Source organism: Neopelma chrysocephalum, unplaced genomic scaffold, assembly GCF_003984885.1.
Source record: "Neopelma chrysocephalum unplaced genomic scaffold, ASM398488v2 Primary Assembly neopelma1_66, whole genome shotgun sequence".
Lineage (NCBI taxonomy): Eukaryota > Metazoa > Chordata > Aves > Passeriformes > Pipridae > Neopelma > Neopelma chrysocephalum.
The window spans coordinates 12,665,073-12,684,110 of NW_020897725.1; the positions used below are offsets into that span (position 1 = coordinate 12,665,073).

Genomic DNA, 19,038 nt, shown 5'->3' on the forward strand with positions numbered 1-19,038 from the left:
CCTGGAAGAAGCTGACTAATAAAATGAACAGAGCCCATTTGCTTGGTTCAGTTTGGGAGTGTTACCTGGTCCCCAAAAAGTTCTGTGTAGATCCACCAAATCCAGGACTTTGATTCATCTCATGTTTTAAGTCACTGAATAATGGCCTTTAATTTAAAAAATATATCCATTAACCTAAGATGCCTGGTGACTAATAAAGACCCTTAGGAGAAGTCTAACTAGCTAGACACAACAGAGTCTAGGGAAGAAATCAAAGACAGTATGGATCAAATGACATCTCTAATCAAATGATCATTAGCAGTAGCATTTTCTGTTCTGTTGAAGGTCCTGACAGATCACTGTCCTTTACCCAGCTAATATGCTCTATTAATCTTATTCAAGAAACAGCAAGCTTTAAAACCAGGACAATTCTGAATTTACCAACTTATGAGTAAAGCACTGTACAGTTATTTGCTATAGTAATACTTTCTAAGGACTGGGAAAGTAAAGGAAAGCAAGTAAATGCCCTTTCCAACTGAGGCGCTGACACAAGACTGCATGTAGCATTTCCCAAGGGGAAGATTCCTAAAAGTCATGCTTACAGCTCCATTTAATAGCATGCAATCCAATGAAAAGTCTGTAGAAAACCACTTACCAAGGTGTTTATTCCTTCCCTGTACTGTCCTTTGCCCATCACCCTCCCATGCTCATAGGCAGCGCTCTCACACTCAGTCTGTTGACAGCACTGGTGCTGACTCAAGTGCAAAGCACTGAAGGCAACCCCCATGACCTCCTCTAAAGAATGAGCTATGATCAAGCCTCTGTGACTACTTAAAAAAGTGACCCCTCAAACAGCAGTACTGAGACCCAAGTGACTGACTCCACAAAGGCTAAGCAGGCGTCTCACTTCCACTCTTATCTGTTGCGAGATGTTCTTTATATGAACAGGCTGAAGCAAAGAAAGGCAGTTTCAGAGCTTGAATGTATTAACATCAGGCCCACCATGAAATTTACACTTTAGCAGTACTTAAATATTTGAAGACATAATTCTGCATCAGAAAAAAATCCAGTATTTTTTCATACACAGGAAAACTAAGCTCATGATGGAGAATGGTTCACCAGCTGCCATTTTGTGGGACTTTCTCTTTGAGTACAGATCAAACAAAATGGAAAACATTAAGTATTGTAAGTGTATTTACATTTATTTGACTTCCAGGACAACAAAAAGTTCTCTGAACTTTCAACCTGACCACATTACTAGTGGCCCTACACACTCAGAGCAGTATCAAGAATCCTCTTGGCAGTATGGAACAGATGTAAATCACATGGAAGCACACGGAAGGAAAGAAACCGCACTGCATACAACCTGCGGACTCCAAGAGATACTGAAAGCTGCTGGACCATAAAGAAGGAAGATAGGAAAGGATCTGGGCCTCCAGGATCCTTAAATAAGTAGAAAAGTATATGTGAAGTGGGAGAAAGCAGCAAGCCTCACTGAACAAAAGCGTCCCGAGCCTCTTGAGAATCAAAATAAATAAAAAAAGAAACTCACCCTTTGACCTGGTAAACCAGGGACTCCAGGCTTGCCTTCTAGACCAGGCTCTCCCTTTAAAAGTGAAAAGTTTTAGAAAGTTAACAGAATAAGAGAAACTAATGAACTGTATAACAATTTCCTAGCTGGTTTGTGCTACCATTGCTGTGTGGCTACTTAGGCAACTCTTACCTGATATTTATGTTGTCCTTTGAGCAGAAGAGAATGGGAAAACAAGATAGAGAAAAGTGACAATGCCCTGATTAAATACAGAGCACAGAACTATATTTAAATTACATAATTCAAACCAGATTTACCTAAGTAACACATATTCACAATGTCATCAATTTTACAAAAGCCAATCAATAGTGAAATACAATGAACAATTCAAAAGAAAGGAAACAGTGCTTGCAAATGAGGCAGCAGTGACAATCTGAAATGAGATATCCTGCAGAGCTGGGTCATAAAATATAACTCGAATAAGCTGCAATTTAAGTTGAAATTAAGAATGCTGGCATGTGTTAATTGTTGCAAAAATTTTGTGGAAACACAAACACACATACCCAATTCTTAGTTTTCATCCACAAAATATTTTAACCAAGATCTTGTGGCATAACACCTATGCCTTTGACAGCAACTGTTCCCTGACCTTCATGATGTGACAGCTCACAAGTTATCAGTGAGTGCCTCTCTGAGATGTGCTGAATGCCTATACAGCTCTACAGGACATTAGAAATAGAAAAACAGTGAGGTTCTGCATGACAACAGCCTTGAGGCAAAGTCTGCCCATGTCCTGGGTGCCACCTCCCTGTGTTAAGAGTGTCCGTCCACAGCAGGACACCTTCTCTCAGCAATGAAGAAAACTGGAGGCTGCAGGCACTGTCTAAATATCATAGTGCCTGAAAAACGTATAAAGTCTTGGAGTCTGAGTTTCAGCTTCTGGAACGGCAAACAGTGAGAGAAACAACTTACTGGAGGTCCAGGAAGTCCAGGTTGGCCTTGTGGTCCTCGTGGCCCAGGTTTTCCCTACAGAAATGTTTTTTTAAAAAAGAAAGTTAAAATACCTTTATGAAAAAGTGCATGGGCACATGAGCCATGTTGTCTGTCTTTACAGGACCTATACCACCCCTTTCCCCATAGGTCCCAGAAAAACAGTGCAGAGATCAGCTGGTTTTCTCCTTAAACCTCTGGCTACTTGAATTATCAGCACTCATTAGACTGTCCACAGACTGATCCACCCAGACTTATCCATAACTGGCTCTTTGCATTTTAAAGGTAGTAACTCTATCAAAGACACTGGGATATCCTGAGTATTCCAATAAAACACTGTAGGTTGAGGTTTGGTGGTGGAGAAGAGCAATTCTTGCATGAACAGTTTCAAAAGGCCTTTCCCCCAGGCCAGCACAGCTCTGAACGGCTTTACAGTATCAATTATATGATGCAAATTATTATATTAAGTAGCAGGTAAATATAAATTAGGCACCTACCAACACAAAATCAAATTTAAATATATTTTTTTAATACATAGGGTTACCAGACTGAAGCAAGGGTTGTGCACCCCAGTTTGAGTGCCCAAGTTCAGAGACAAAAGAGGCATAAAACTCAAATACAGTTTAATGTTTAACCCTTCCCTGTTCTTAAATAATTGGATAGCTGACAGTACAATTCATACTCTCGTTCATGTTAGATTCACTGCATCTGAAAAGAACATTGCCCTTTTTCCTTTCTTGTTTATTTTCTCCACTGTAAATAGGAAAACTTATTTCTTGATTTCCTGATAATGCTTCCATCCACCTTCCTTTTATGGTATTATTTTAAAGAAAAACCTAACCGAACAGAAAACAGAATTACATTAAAATATCCCTGCAACGAAAGAATAGATATTGAATCTCTCTTACTTCCTCTCCTTTTAGGCCTTCAATGGGTACCTGCAATAGAAATGCAGAGTCATAAAGAATGAAAAAAGTAGAGACAAGGTGCCAAAGGTATGATGGTCCTCCCCAGGGTATTTTTCTCCCCTCGCTATTCCTTCGAGTTGCTCAGTAACTCCTGCAGCCCTTCAAATCCTGTTGAAGGCTGGGAGATGTTTTCTATTTAAACAGCTCTGGCTGACACAAGTTACCTATTGACACAGTTAACTAAGAAGTGATTTGTGTGGTTGTATAAACAGCAAGAACTTAAGTCATTATCTCATCATATAAACAAGTCAGTCAATTGCCCAGATCTTATTTTTCTCAAAGTTACAAAGATCAATAGAACACAGAAGGCATCACATAACCAGCAGACTGGGTTGAGATATGCCCTGCCTGTTTTGCACCCATCTGCTGTAGCTTTAGGCTCATTTTCAGCTTTTATACTCATCTTTCAAAATTTCTTGGCAACTCCTGTCACATCATTACTACCACATTTGAGCAGGACAATAAAAGGTTCTTACCCAAACAGGAGGGTTTTTTCATAGTATTCTTTTTCTCATTCCTTTACTTTCTACCACATTCTAGGCAAGGTAATCGCCTGCTGCCTTTCCTATGATTGCAAGGGAGCTTCTCATTCTTGTCTTTAGCACCCATAGTCAAAGAGTGCTGTTTCCTAATATTAATCCTATTTTTTTGGCTAGTAAAAGGTATACTGCCTAACTGCTTTATTGCCAGCCCATGCAGAACTCAGTTCTAGACCTCTCCTCTGTATACTTCGTGGTAAATCTTTTTCCATTCACTTGGAGATGATCTCTTCATACAGACAATGTTAGTCTCAGGACATTCTTACATCCCTGCCACTGATGTCCCTGGCATCTGTGAAGGCATTGCTGAAGGCAGAGGAAGGGATGCACAAAGGATGATAAATCTAGTGCCACAGAAAAGATAAATCCCATTCTCCTGTTTTCTGTTTTCTTTTTTCATCCCTGCTTCCAGCACATCAGGTCCTGGTTGTCTTATATTCCACCAGGACTTTTTCAGACATAAGCCAAGGAAAGATCATTCACCCACATCAGAAATTGCCTTTTTCTTCTCCCTCCCCAACTCTCACACTGAGTCCATGTCAAAGGCACTCAGTTCTGAAATCTCATTTGCTTTTATGACTTTTATAGACTCTATGTACCAAAGACCACTTGGAATCAACAACTGCTGGAAACCACACAGTCCTGTCATAGTATTGCTCTGTCTGATGCACCTAAGGAGTGCTTTCATTGCCTCTTCAAGTCCTGAAGAGGCACTCACAATCTCCCAAAATTGTGGCAGTGCTTCTCTTTATTGAAACCTATCACTTCCTTTCTTCAAAAATCTTCACTGCCTAGAGTTTCACTTTTTTTGAAAAAAAAAAAAAAAAAAAAAAAAACAGAAACATTTAAGAACATCTTTCAGTAAGATCCCCACACCCCTCATTTCCACCTTCTCTTTTCATGCAATAATGCCTACAAAGTATGACAAAGCTAAAAAGCAATAATTCTTACTGAAGTGCCAGGCAATCCTGGAAGTCCTGGTTCACCCTGTAGAGTAACACAAAAGAAATGAAAAAACATAACACAGACTACAACAATACACGGCACAATACATAACATAATGCAAAACGAAAACAAACCTCTGAGCATATTTTCCAGCTGCTGTTGTACATTCTTATTTTCAATACCAATCTCAATTAACTCTGTTTGCTCTGCAGAGGAATGCATCCAAGAACTGGTTGTATTACCGTGGTGTTTTACACTGATTTAATGACATTTAGTGACTTAAAACGAATGATGCACTAGATGCACCATAGCAGTAGATTTGTGCTTCAAAAATCTTATATTTGATGTCTGCATACCACACAAATAAACCTGTTTGATGCTTAGACCCCCAACAGACCCGCAAGAGGATGGACATTTGGGGGGTCAAAAATGTTTTTGTTTGTTAATGACCAAAATAACTTTTCAAAAAAAGTAAGAACTTTCCCCAAGCCATTTTATAGAGCAAATCATGCTATATACTATATAGGACACTGAGATGCTACACCTTTTTCCCATGATTTATTGCCATATAGGCTATCAATTTGTTCCAGTCCATTTTTCTTCATCAATGTCCACCATGTATTATGCTTTAAGACTATGAATCCAGAAGGTATATCCTTTACTTTAGGTACAGACTGGTGCTAAATTGATCACATAGTTTCCTTCCACACTCTGACCCAGCTTATTTTTCATATTCTTCTCTCTTAAGAAAAGCTCAATTAGTATTTGTTATTTATTCATAGAGTCATAGAATGGTTTGGGTTGGAAAGGACTTTAAAGATAGAATTACTGAATCATTAAGGTTGGAAAAAACCTCCAAGGTCGTTGAGCTCAACCTTTGACTGAACACCACCATGTCGACTAAACCACAAGCACTAAGTGTAACATCCAGTCATTTCTGAACACCTCCAGGAACGCTGACTTCATCACCTGCCTGGGCAGCCCATTATGATGCTTATCCACCCTTTCAGTGAACAAATTCTTCCTGATGTCCAATCTGAACTTCTCCTGGTGTAGCTTGAGGCCATTTCTTCTTGTCCTGTTGCTAGTTGCCTGGGAGAAGAGACTGACCCCCACCTGCCTACAACCTCTTGCCAGGTTGTTGTAGACAATGATAAGGTCCCTCCTGACCCTCCTTTTCTCCAGACTAAACAACTCCAGCTTCTTCAGCTGCTCCTCATATGACTTACTCTCTAGACCCTTCCCCAGCTCCGTTGCCCTTCTCTGGACATGCTCCAGCACCTCAATGTCTTTCTTGTCATGAGAGGCCCAGAACTGAACAAGGATCTGAGGTGTGGCCTCACCAGTGCCCAGCCCAGAGGGTCAATCACTGCCCTGGTCCCACTGGCCACACTACTGCTACAGCCCAGGATGCCCTTTACCCTCTTGCCCACCTGGGCGCACTCTGGCTCCTGTTCAGCCATGTCGACCAGGACCCCCAGGTCCTTTCCCACCAGGCAGCTTTCCAGCCACTCTGCCCCCATCCTGTGGTACTGCAGGGGGTTGTTGTGACCCAAGTGCAGGACCTGTCACTTTGCCTTATTGAATCTCAATCCAGCCTGTCCAGAATATCCAGTTCCAGCCCTCTTGCCTTGGACAGGGATGCCACCCACTAGATCAGGTTGCCCAGGGCCCCATCCAAACTGGCCTATTCTACTAAAACTCATTCTGAAGAAGTACTGAAGAGACACACAGCAGCTGCTTTGGAAGTATTGGACCAAGGAGCAAAACATCTTCTGGAAGGACCAGATACAGCTGCTTCAGAGACATGGATGAAGTGTTATGAACTCAAGATTGATCACTACTGCAGAGAGAGAATGGAGAGAATTGCTTCCAATCTCTGCGTTCTTGGATAAGCTCACTGCCTTATCTGGAGGAGAAAGAAAGAAACCCAGAACTGACTATGCCTTTCCACTCATGCCAAAGACCTGTGTTGGAAATATCAAAACTACAACATCATCTCTAACAGAGAGGGAAATATAAGCCTGCCCTGAAAACTTTAACAGCTGTAAAAATAACAAGGTCAAAATTGCTGCTGAGTGCAGTGAATAATTATTTTGCAGGTAAGAGGCTCAGAGTCATTTTATTGACACTTTCTGAGTCAATTCTACATCTCCTGGGTCAGAAAATCAGCTTCTACACAAACATATTGACATTTCTTGGGTGAGGAAGATTTTCTGACCCAAACTGCATTCTATTTCCTTCTACTCCCACTATGAGGGCTTAACTAAGAGCAGTGGAGCTATAACCAGGCACACTTTAATACCTGCTTGTACCCATTTCAGAAGCAATACCAGGAAAGTTAAACATTTAAATGGATATAAACTTCACTGATACACAATGAGATAAACAGTAGACCAACAGCCCTGATATTTTCAGCACTGGGGGCCCAAGGAAGAATTAACAAATGTGTTTCCAAACCGCTCCTGTGCATCCCATCCCACCTTACCTTTTCTCCTTTGGTCCCACTAGCACCTGGAGGGCCGGGGCTGCCAGCAGGGCCCTATAAACAGGTAAAATGGAGAGAAAACTCTTTGTTTTTAAAGTACAGGAAAAACATAAGGCTGCAGATATTGGCAGCACAAAGGGTTATGTCTCATTGCGCTGGGATAGGAGCTAATAGAACACACGAGGCTGCTTTGGCTCTGCTGCATAGAGAGGAAAGAGAACAATGATGGAGTTGCCACAGCAGCCACGATAACACTAACCCAGTTTCAGCTGGTTCAAAAGAATTGCAGTTCAGTGGGTATATCAGTGTCAAACACAAAATTCAGTATCAAATTCAGGCATGAAGATCTGCCCACTCCTAGGTGTCTAGACATGAAAAGGGAAAAAAAGCTTTCGAAAACCTAACTTCTGTAACAGGGCTTCACTTGGGGAAATTGTTCCTTTAGAACAATAGACAATCAAGATCCATCTTCATGTCCCTGTGCAATTTCCCACTTCATCTACATTTGCTGCAAGTACAAACCAGTTCCGTAAGCAGCGTAATGGGCACAGTGAAGACAACTCCCTGTGATTCCAGTGCTGCCTGTAGCACCAGAAAACATTTCCATCTTATGAGGATGGTGATAAACACTAACTAGACACACACTTCTCCATACAGGGTAAACTGTGACTGAGAAACAGATCAGGATGCAGATGCAGCAGCCTGGAGGCTTCAGGCTCAAGGGTGGCAATGATTAGCTGCATGGCTTTTGGAAATCACTTCTAGCCTCTGCTTCTTACTCTGTCCTTTGCTATTTAGACCAGAAGATCCTTGAGAGGAAAGGATGCCTCTCATTAGGTATCATATCCTGAGTAATGAAAACAGTCTTGTGGGATCTACAGATAGCGGTTTTAGACAAAGCATTATGTGTCTGATCAGCAGAAATGTACTGATCTTTTAGACAATTTTCTGGTTTGTTCTTGTCTTAAAAATGTAAATAGTTCCAAGCCTTTTTGATTGAAAACAAAGCAAATATATTAAATCCAGTTCTCTTCCTCTCATGTTGTGGGAGGGGAAAAAAAAGTTCATAAAAATCAGGCTTAAACAACTGAATTTTTATGTGTGATTTCTTATGTGTTTAACAAAAATTAAGACAAACACTTAACCTATCAATTTGAAAGGACTGGCATTTCCTTTAAGTGTGTATTGGATTATAGTTTAATTCTAAAACCAACTAAACAAAAAAAAATTCCAACTGTACCCACAAAGACCCTTAGAGCAGGGATGCATGGAGATCCTGCCATGATTCAACAGTTACCCAGGATAAGTCTCAGTTTTAGAGTCAACTTTCACTCTTTTCAAAGAAATGCTTCCAGTTGTTATTTGCAACATACCTGTCTGCCCTCCACACCCGGCTTTCCAGGGAACCCATCCAGGCCTCTCTCTCCCTGGAAAAAGAAGACAAAAAACCACTGTATCTCAAATCCATGGTGTTCAGGTCACTACTCTGCAGGTGATGTCCATGGTATTTGCTCCAAGAGCAAGGAATAAAGAGAGAAATTCCAGACAGCCCAATAGAGAAAATGTCTAAAGTTCCCACATCTTGTACCACAAAAAGTTGCTGTGACCAAAAGCAGCTGTGTAGTAGCTTTCTATGTTGGCATCCTTCCTCTGCCTACTGGGGTGGGTTCACAAAAACTGGGTAGCATACACCAGGAGAACCATCAGCCTGGAATAGCTCTTATGAAAATAATGAATCCACAATCCAGCAATAGCTCAGTTTTCCCCAGTAAAGAAAAAGCCTTTTGGTTTTCAACTTTCCTTTTTGTAACTTAGGGGAAAAATTAATCTGTTCCTTTATGTCTTCAGAACTGGACAGTCCACAAAGTCCACAGGCAATCAATTTCACTACTTTATTTTTATTACCTGAAGATATGGGGTTTTTTTCCCCTGCACCTAAACCTGACTTTTTCTCACTACAGTTCCAGACTGGTGTTTCTTTTCCTAACCCCCCACAGAGAACAGACTATTTCCTTCATCTTTACAATGACATTTTATGTATTTGAAGACCTACAAAACTCTCCTTTCAAACTTCTCTAGACTTAACAACCACAATACTTCTAACTTTTCTGCATGAGCACGTTTTTCAGACTTCTGACCATTTTTGTTTCTCCCCTCTGTGCAGTTTCCAATTTTTGCATGTCTTCACTGTATCTAAGTGCATGAACCTGGACACAGTTGAGGCTTTGAGCAGAAATATTATTTCATGTTTCATAAACTATTCTTCTGTTTAAATGCCAGGACAACATTTACTTTGCCCCAAAGCCCCTTTCACAGGACAACTCCTCGATCACTTGTTCCCGATCTTTAGCAAGAAATTTGTCGTCCTACACCTATGGATCACCCTGCAGTTTCCCCTTCTCAATCTCATCTTCTGCTTTGGGGGATTATGTTTTCAAGATAATTTTGAATTCTGACCCTGACCTCTACTGTACTTCCACATTCAAGCTTAAGATATTCCATATTTTATAATCTAGGTTCTTGATAGAGAAAAAGACTGGATCAAAAACATACGTGTGCTGAACTTCAGTCTTACAGATTGTGGCCCTTTCTTTTTCTCTGTAAATTCCTTAAACCTCTCTAAAATGGAACACAGATTTTACTTGGATCCTGCACACACAGCTGAATATAAACTATCAAACACACACACAGTGCCAATGCAAACGTGAATGTGCATGTAAAAACAAATTCCACAAGTACAAGCACAAGCAGTGACAACAAACTATTAGTTTTATTCTATTTTTTTAATGTTTTAAATGTTTTAATCCCTGTTAGAACTGTTATTACCTACAAACCCACACTTAACACCAATGGATTTAATTAGCTCCTTTTGTAAACTACATTGATTTAGCAAGTCAGAAATGCATTTGCAAATCACTTTGTTTATTTTTCCTCCTTAGAAAGTCAATCAGTCTTCTAACATAAATATTATTTTAAATTATGTATTCAAGGAATAAAATTAGAGAGACCCATATCCTACAGAAAACCAGATACACTTGATTTTAGGGTGATAGTTTCCACATTAATGGTTTCCTTTGCACTGACTGAACTATGAGTATCCTGATTTCAAGACTTTCAGTAAGCAACAGCCTGGTAGATTGCTGACAAAATGTGCAGTGTATTCCCAGGAGAATTTTTAACATCAATATACTGCAGCAACGAGTACTTCACACATGCTGGTTTAGCTGCCAAAACAGAAAAGTGTCAATGTTCTTACTGCTAGTAATGGGGGCTGGGAAAGGCAAATGTATTATTTATACAAATACATAAAATAAAGCTCTTTGCAAACGCTCCAAATGATTGTGTTTTCTGTTGTTTCTACAGAAAAATCTGTCATTATAAACATTTTTTATCATTTTTTCCATTCTTTAAAGACAGCTACTTAGTGAAAGGTATTTTTTTCCAACAGAAAGAAGAAACACATTAAAGTTTTATTCTCAAATTTTCACTTTAGGACTCCATTTCTTTCTCCTGTGCTCTACTGGTTTTCCTGCTTTTAACTACTGGAAGAAAATGGTGAAGAGTCATAAGGAACTGGGGAAAATCCCAATTTCACCAAAACTTCAGAGCTACTCTCTGACCTCTACCAGTTAGAAAAGGTAATGATTTGTTGAAAAATTATTCTCCACGAGTCCAGAAAAGGGTGAAGGAGAAAAAAACCCACTGCAGAGGGATCTGGCAGCAGCAGACCAGCCCTGCTGCCTCCTTACACAAGTTCTTCTCAATAAAACAGAGAAGAATCTACAGGATGGACATGTGCTTATGCAGCAAAAGCAATGCCCCATGTCACACTGGGCTGCTGCACATACCTAAATTAACATGCCAAGTATCCCCGACATACCAGACTTATGTTGGCAGAGAAATGCATCATGCTTATCTCTGCATAGTCTGTGCTGGGGTCTACAACGAGCCCACTGGGTTCAAAAAACATGGAAGATCCCTTCTATGGTGCAGTGGTTTTCCTAAAGTTCAAGTGTAACCAATACCATTGGATTTGGGAACCTCACTGTAAAACCTTAATATTTACATCTGAGGTCCCAAGATATATGGATAAAGCAGCAAGATGTATTATGGAATATGTATGCTTTTTTGATGCTCAGGGTGCAGATGTGATAGAACAATACTAAGTGCACAGACTCGTGCTTTCATCTGATATTATAAACTCTTTTCTCCTCAGGCACAAAGAAACACAGGTTGTGTAGGTGTCAGTATTCAAGTTACAGACTGAACAGCAGACAAGGAAATATTTGGCCAGTCAAATTTACGCCCACTGCTTTCACAGTAGTACTTACTGGTAGAAGTTAAAGTAATGGCAGTGAGTGCTCTGAGACCATCATTAAAACATGGAAAAAATCAAAGTACAATTGTTGTAGCAGAGATTTGGCTGCTTCAGGAAAAAAAAAAAATAAAAAAAACCCCAAACCAAAAAACGGACCTTAATTGTGCATATCCTTCTAATGAAACAAAACCTAATTCCTTTCTTCCCCATTTTAATCTTCCTCTAGCTTAGTCAGCTGCTTGCCCACACACAGCTCCAGCTTCCTCTCCCATCAAGGTGATGTCAGAAAGATGGATTTTCTTCCGAGAGCAAAATATTCCAGCAGATTAGACAATCTTGCCTCTGGAAAAGCAGCAGAGGTACTGGGTGGACTCAGCACACTGAGCCAGTTCTGCAAAGGGCTGAGGGAAAAGCATGAGGAAGATAAAGTATGATCCAGCCTTTTGCTCTGGCTGCATCAACAAGGATAGGTAATATAAAATATAATTGTGGCTACTTTATCATAAACAGCAGAAAGGACACTGGTAAAGAGAAACACAATATCTCACACTAGGGGTCTATTGATAATTTTTACTGGTAGGCAAAAGTTTGGTGTAAATCGACGGGTTTCCTCTCCAGAACATGGAAACAAGAGAGGGAAATGGGAACAAGACTGTGCTAGCAAGCCAATGACTCCCTCTTTATAGAGGTATCACTAAAGAGAGTTTGAACACAGGCAAAGCTGCCAGACCATCACTGAGATATCTCAGGATCAGCTTGAGCCATAAGCAAGACAGGACACTTCTGGGGAGCCTTGAGCACTGTCAGGCAGGTCCACAGCAGAAGTAGGTGCATATCTGATGTGTCTGATCACAGTGATCAAACTGCTATAATTAAGACTTTACACCTGCCCATCTCTCTTTTTAAAGGCTTATTCCAGGTATAATAGGCACTTGGTCTCTTCCTTAAGCCATAAACATAGCTTGAATTACAGTGTGTCCTGTGCTCTGTAAAACATCTATTCCAAGTCGGGAAAGAACATAGAACTGGGAAGCAGCTCCATTTGGATGAAACTTTTAACATAGAAACTACCTGGTACTTAATGCTCCTGATTGAATAGTGATGGGAGAAGACAGAAACATAGGAAGTTGGATAATCTGAGTAACTGTAGCAAGACGGATGTAGGCATTGTCAGCAGCAGTCAGTGGTCATTCACAACCCTCAGGTGGTGCACACAATGTAGGCGCCCCTCTAGATCTCCCCACTGGCATACCTTCCCTCTACTCTTCTCTCTTCTCCATCCCTGGCTACCCACAGACAAGAAGTCCCTAAATGTGTGCTTAGTAGACAGCAGAGATCCATAAAGCCCTCCTGAATGCCCAAGGGACATGAGAATTCACTGGGAAGTGCAGCATAGTTAGGCAACTCCATCATCCATCCACTTCCAGAGCTGCTGGTCTTGCAGCTCACCTCACCTAATGGTCAGAGGAAAAGAACAGCTTGGCTTTTCCTGGCATGCAGCAGGAATACCTTGTCTCCTCGTGTTCCCTTTTCTCCTCTTTCTCCTTGTAGACCCTAAAAATAAAAAGAAACAGAGATTATAAAGTTCAATCCAAGTAGAGGCATAGTTACCTCCTCTAATTAGTCACCAAGTCACTGTGCACATCTGCACAATCTATTCAAATGAACCTCAAGGACATTTTCAGTTGCCAGTCCTCAAAGTTGGCCGCAGGCATAGTCCAAGCAGACTCACAGAGCAGGGACTACTTGTGGGCCCAAGAACATCTGTAATACTATATTGCCTGCAGACACACGACCCTCCTGCCAACAGCAGTGTGGAGGGACAGGGAACACACCACAGCTGCAGATGGCCTGGAAAACAACCAATGCTCTGCATTTTTCATGTTCCTTGTAAACAATGAGGACTCTGGTAGAGGACGATACTGATGGGAAAACCTATCGCACAAGCGAGCAAGAATTCCCATTCCTGGTGGGTCTGGATGCAGTAGCTAGGCAGACAGCAGGTAGCTCTGAGAACTGGCAAGTGTTAGATGTACTCTGACCCGGAGGCCCAGCACATTTTTGCACTGTGAATCTAATGCCAGTGTTCCTCTGGACTGCATAATTCACCTCCTCCCAGCTACACCAGAAACATTGCCGGAGCTCAGTTTGATGTGGCACTAACACAGGCCATCAATTCAGTGGGCAAGAACCATATTTCACCTTCCCTTGGCACAGCAAGCACCTTGTATTTTACTTTTATTGTGGAAACTGAGCAACCAGCTAATAGCTATAGAGAGACAGATATGCTTCAGTCAATAGTGACTTGTCTGAAACTGCCAAAGCTTAAAATGCTATTACAGCATATTTGTATTTAAACTTCAGTTTACTTTACACTGCAATGGAGCTTACCTCCCAGCTAATGGGAGCTGCATATCTGGGTATATTTGGAGGACTTAAGAGGGTTTACATAATCAACCAAATGAGCCGGGATATTTTCAACTAGATCATGTTGCTCAGCACCCAGTCCAAGCTGGCCTTGAATATCTTCATGGATGGGCCATCTACCACTTCTCTGGGCAACCTGGTCCAGAGTCTCACCACTCTTATTGTAAAAACTCTCTGCCTTTTATCTAATCTAAATCTACCCCCTTTTAGTTTAAAACCATTATCCCTTGTCTTACCACAACAGGTCCTGCTAAAAAGTTTGTCCCCACCTTTCTTATAGGCCTCCTTTAAATATTGAAAGGCTACAATAAGGCCTCCTCAGAGCCTTCTCTTCTCCAGAATGAACAACCTCAACTCTCTCAGCCTTTCCTCATAGGAGAGGTGCTCCAGTCCTCTGACCATTTCCATGACTCTCCTCTGGACCTACTCTAAGAGGTCCATGAATCTTTCCTGTGCTGAGGACCCCAGGGACAGAGACGCTTGCTGGATAGAATCTAATATGTTTTGGTCTGGCTGTTTGTTCACTGGAGGCAGGTTTGTCCACTGAGCCCAAAGACTACTCCCTGAGAGTTTTGAAAATGTGATTGGAAACTAGCTGAGAGGTGGTAATTTTTCTTGGTGTTCTGATGAAGTTTTCAAGCACCATATAAATGGTGCATCATCACAGACCAAAGTAATTACATTATGCTGAGAGAATCACAAAATCACCAGCTGTTATCTCAATAATAAAGTCAATTCTGCTGACATCTCTCTACTGGCTACAGGTCTGTTCTCTTTTAAAAAAGTCTGAAGAAACTCAGTGAAGTCAAGAAAATGTCACCATTGGACATAGTGCTGGTAAGGGGCCAGACATACCATATACTGCTTAATAATAACAATTAAAAAAATATAGCTGGGCAGAATCACTGAAAAAGTAAAGAAGTTTCAGGACCATTAAAAATTTAAAAAGAGCCATGACTTACCGGTGCACCTACGTAGCCTTTAATTCCAGGAGGACCCTGTTTTCCCTCGGATCCCTGGCAAGGAATTGAGATACAGTAAACCATCAGAAACCCTTTCACATAAGAGAACAAGAATAAAACTAGTTATTCAGAAATGTAAGTTGTTCTTTCAGGCTCACATTGGGCTGTTGAGGCTTCTTGATTCTCTCAGTGCTGATACAGGAGCAGTATTTGACTTTCCAAATACCCATCCAAAGTGACACCCCAATATTTTCCTCTGTCTCTGGCACTTAGACACTAGCAAGTTTTATCCTTCTGCTTTCAGTTTTGCCCTATAAAGGCAAACCGTCACATGCAAATTCCTTCTATAGGTTATGTCAGAAGGTTTGCAATGTCAGTTGTGTGCAACAACTGTTTTGTCTCCTAAACAATGTTGGTGGAACAAAACACGGGTGTACATTGCTGCAAAAGCTGCAGTTAAGGCCATATCTCAGAATAAATGAACTACAGACTTCAAAATGTTATATGTTTTGAGGAGTAAATGAAAAGAAACAGATCAAACCTACATTCTTCAATGTTTGTTTTTGCCTAAGTGGGAGAAATGCAAGAGGATCAGGTACATTTCAGCAGTCCTTCAGCTCATTGCACAGTGACCCTCCCTGGAGAGTGTACACTGAAATGGAGAGAACTCACTGTGTGCTTTTATGTGCCTTACAGTGTCTGAAAATGATCTGGATCCTCAGCTCCAAGGCTTAGCCCTTGGAGCCTGACCTAGAGAACTGATTTGGCATCTTATATGACCTGTTTGACTGATTATTTTCTTACTTATATCACTTCCCCTTTCCCACCACTACTGTCTAACTCCTGTTTTGTGTGGCTGTAATGGGGATGAGGCTTCAAATAAGAGATTTTATTTTTAAATAATTTTAAAGTAATTTCTACATTTCACATTAATAGATGTTTCATATTAAAAAAATAAAATTAAATTCAAGGTGTGTTTGCAATTGATTATTAGCAGAATTGAGGCTTTTTTTTCCCCCCCAATGTAAATGCCCAGATTAACAACAGTGGGGTTCAAGCACAAGCAAAGGTGGCTCGGGGATCTCTACAACATCAGGCACATGAGAACCTCTGCCAGGTCAGGAAGCATTGCAAGTCCTCTGATAGCAGAGGGAGAGCAGCAGGAATGCACCTAAACCTCTCCCTTCAGCATGCAGAAAAATACACTACCAAAGTCTAGGCAAAACCCCAAGAGAAACAGAGGCCTGTTCCAAGTTGTCCAAATTGTTAAAGTCCAACTAAGTACTGCTATATAAAACGTGGTTATAATATTCAGCAGAAGTTATAGATAGAGAAAATGGGTTTGTCTGGTTGAGAAGATGTGCTGCACCCACTCAAGGCCTGTGCTGAGATCATGTCTGGTAAACCAGAGAAGCGTGAGACCTTCAACAGCTGAAATAAGCAAGAAGGAAATTTGTCAAAATGAAACTCTTACCTAGCACTTTATATTTCAAAGGCTTGATTCTTTTTCCTCTCTCTGTGTCTGCTTTTTCTATCAAGTACAGATAACTGTCAGTTCAGATAGGAATGCTATAGCTGTGTCCATGCCATAGCAGTGACAACCACAAGAAACCTCTTTATCCTTTTATTAAAAAGATACAAAAAAAAGAAAAGCAGGAAAAGATTGAATATTTGCTGAAAGATATTACAGGCTAAAGGGTCTGATCTCAAAAATCCAAGTTCTGTTTCACTGCTATAACATCATACCTGAAGGACCAGAGCTGTTGTTTTTTTTCTCTGGACCCATTTACTCCATATAAATTAACCTGCCACATATTTACCTGGGAGTTTTCCAACCAATGGGTATTTCTTGCCATCTCAGACCACCATGACATCTTCTATAACCAGAAGTTCCAACACTTCAGCACAAAGCTGACTTTGAGAGCACTTTGCATCCACCAGCTTGTAGCCAGCAAGATCACACTTGAAGATCAATGAAGTTTACCCTCCAAGTTTGATGAACAAGGAAAAAAAAAATACACCAAAAACCAGAGTTTTATGCTGAAGACACCACTCTAGGAACAATCTTCCCTGGAGACATCATTGAGCAGCAAAAGCAGTAAAAGCAGAGATGACAGAGGCCATTTCACTCCTGTGAGTTATACATGTGCCGTAATGGGCTCAGATCCATTTTGGTACCTCTGTGGACTGAAATCCTATTACCAGGAGTCTGCAGGACCCTTACCTGTGCTACTGGAAGCTTCACACAATTAATGAGGTCTGTAAAAACTACAAGACAACTTCTTAAAAGAAAGTGCTGGCAATTCCCACTGAAGCAAAAGACTCCTCAGTCAAGGACATAAACAAGGGGCTGAATTTCCCGTGGTGCAGGTATCCTTGCTGAGCTCACACTGCACTGGCCTGGTTCAATGCAAATGAAGATGGATTGAGCTGGGAAGGACCACAACCCAACCGACCAGAGAAACTGCAAGGTAGCTCTCCATGGAGCCTGGGGTAGAGCCCAGAGCTGCTGTATTGACACTGATGGTAAAAATAAGTGATCTGGCAAAAAAAGCAATCATTACATCACTAATGGGAGATGTGACCTCTCTGATCCTTATACACCTTGTTCCATACCAGTGAAATGCTCAGACTTTACACCAAGGAGTAAAGGAGTGTGGATTCCTGTTTTAGATTTTAAAGCCCTGTCAGCAAAGTCATGGTTCTTTCTTAAAATAACTCAGGCCAGAATCCAGCTGAAGGACACTGCATACAGCCAGTGCATCCATTGAGGTAAATGAAAGTCACTGTGAAAGCACAGTCATTTTATATTTAGCCACCGTGAGAGGCTGGGGTTAGCCTAGCTCACCTCTTCCCTGGGAGCACTTGGCACTGGCCAGTCAGATGTCTTTAGGTCCAGCCCCACCAGCACCTGTCCTGCCCAGCCCATAGATCTGAATTTCTTCTATTCAGCATTGCCTCTTTGCTTGGCTGAACTACATGTGCCTGATGATCCTGGTGGTAAATGTGGAGCAGGATCAAGTCCACCCTGAGGCAGATGTAGATGCTTCAGTTTAGCTTGGTTTGCAAAAGCTTTGCAAAGCAGGTGTGAGGAACTTCATACCACAAAGAGCATCATGTAGTCTGCTGGTTTGTAATTCCACTACATGAAACATGCAGGACAGAGAGAAGGTGTGTGTTTGTTTATGTGATAGGAGAGATGCAGCTGAAAGGCATTTGTGAGTGATGAATTCAGTTCATTTCATCCAGTCCCAGATCCCACTGAAAGACAAAATATTGTGTGCCTCCACTCGGCTCAGCTTTGCAGCTGTCATTTATCCCCTGCTGAAGCCAATATGGTTCCAGGAGAGAACTGTGGGATGGCTGCCAAGTATTCTTGCTAATCCACAAACACATCATTAGTTCCAATACCCTCCTGATGGGACTTCAGGAAGGGATGAACATTTCCCTCTATGCAAAGACAGAGACATTTTGGAGAAAGGGTCTCTCTGTAGCTGAGGAACCCAGAGGACCTATATATGAACTGCTTCATCAAGTCCTCGCAGACAGAGCTGAGTGACAATCAAGACTGCATCCAGAAAAGTGTTCAGGTACTTAACTCCTATTTGAGGACAAAGGCAACAGTGGGAGGTTTAGGTGACTAGATATGGCTCTTCCAGGAGCCACTCTTTCAGGGAATCAAACTGTTGTCCTTGCAGCACCTTTCACAGGATGAGCTAAACTTGCTGTGTGTGATACCCCTAAAAACACACTTGTCACAGTACGCTTTTTTTTGTGTTATAACATCAAGACTGAAACCACCTGAGAGGTATCTATCCCCTCAGTAACCAGGGAACAAGGCAAGGAGAGAAGAAATTTTGAAAAGAGGTTAAAAAATTGCTCACGAGAAGA

At 41.3% G+C, this 19,038-nt stretch overlaps 1 protein-coding gene across 1 annotated transcript in view; it reads right to left on the bottom strand.

Moving 5' to 3' along the window:
- COL22A1 (collagen type XXII alpha 1 chain) overlaps nucleotides 1-19,038 on the bottom strand; it is a 221,114-nt gene that overhangs the window by 77,237 nt on the left and 124,839 nt on the right. Inside the window, exons 16-23 of the mRNA XM_027684548.1 lie at nucleotides 15,148-15,201; nucleotides 13,268-13,312; nucleotides 8,814-8,867; nucleotides 7,441-7,494; nucleotides 4,959-4,994; nucleotides 3,409-3,438; nucleotides 2,483-2,536; nucleotides 1,532-1,585 (exon numbers count right to left, since the gene is read on the bottom strand). Of these exons, the coding sequence (XP_027540349.1) occupies nucleotides 1,532-1,585; nucleotides 2,483-2,536; nucleotides 3,409-3,438; nucleotides 4,959-4,994; nucleotides 7,441-7,494; nucleotides 8,814-8,867; nucleotides 13,268-13,312; nucleotides 15,148-15,201 (381 nt within the window). The remainder of the gene's footprint in view (nucleotides 1-1,531; nucleotides 1,586-2,482; nucleotides 2,537-3,408; nucleotides 3,439-4,958; nucleotides 4,995-7,440; nucleotides 7,495-8,813; nucleotides 8,868-13,267; nucleotides 13,313-15,147; nucleotides 15,202-19,038) is intronic.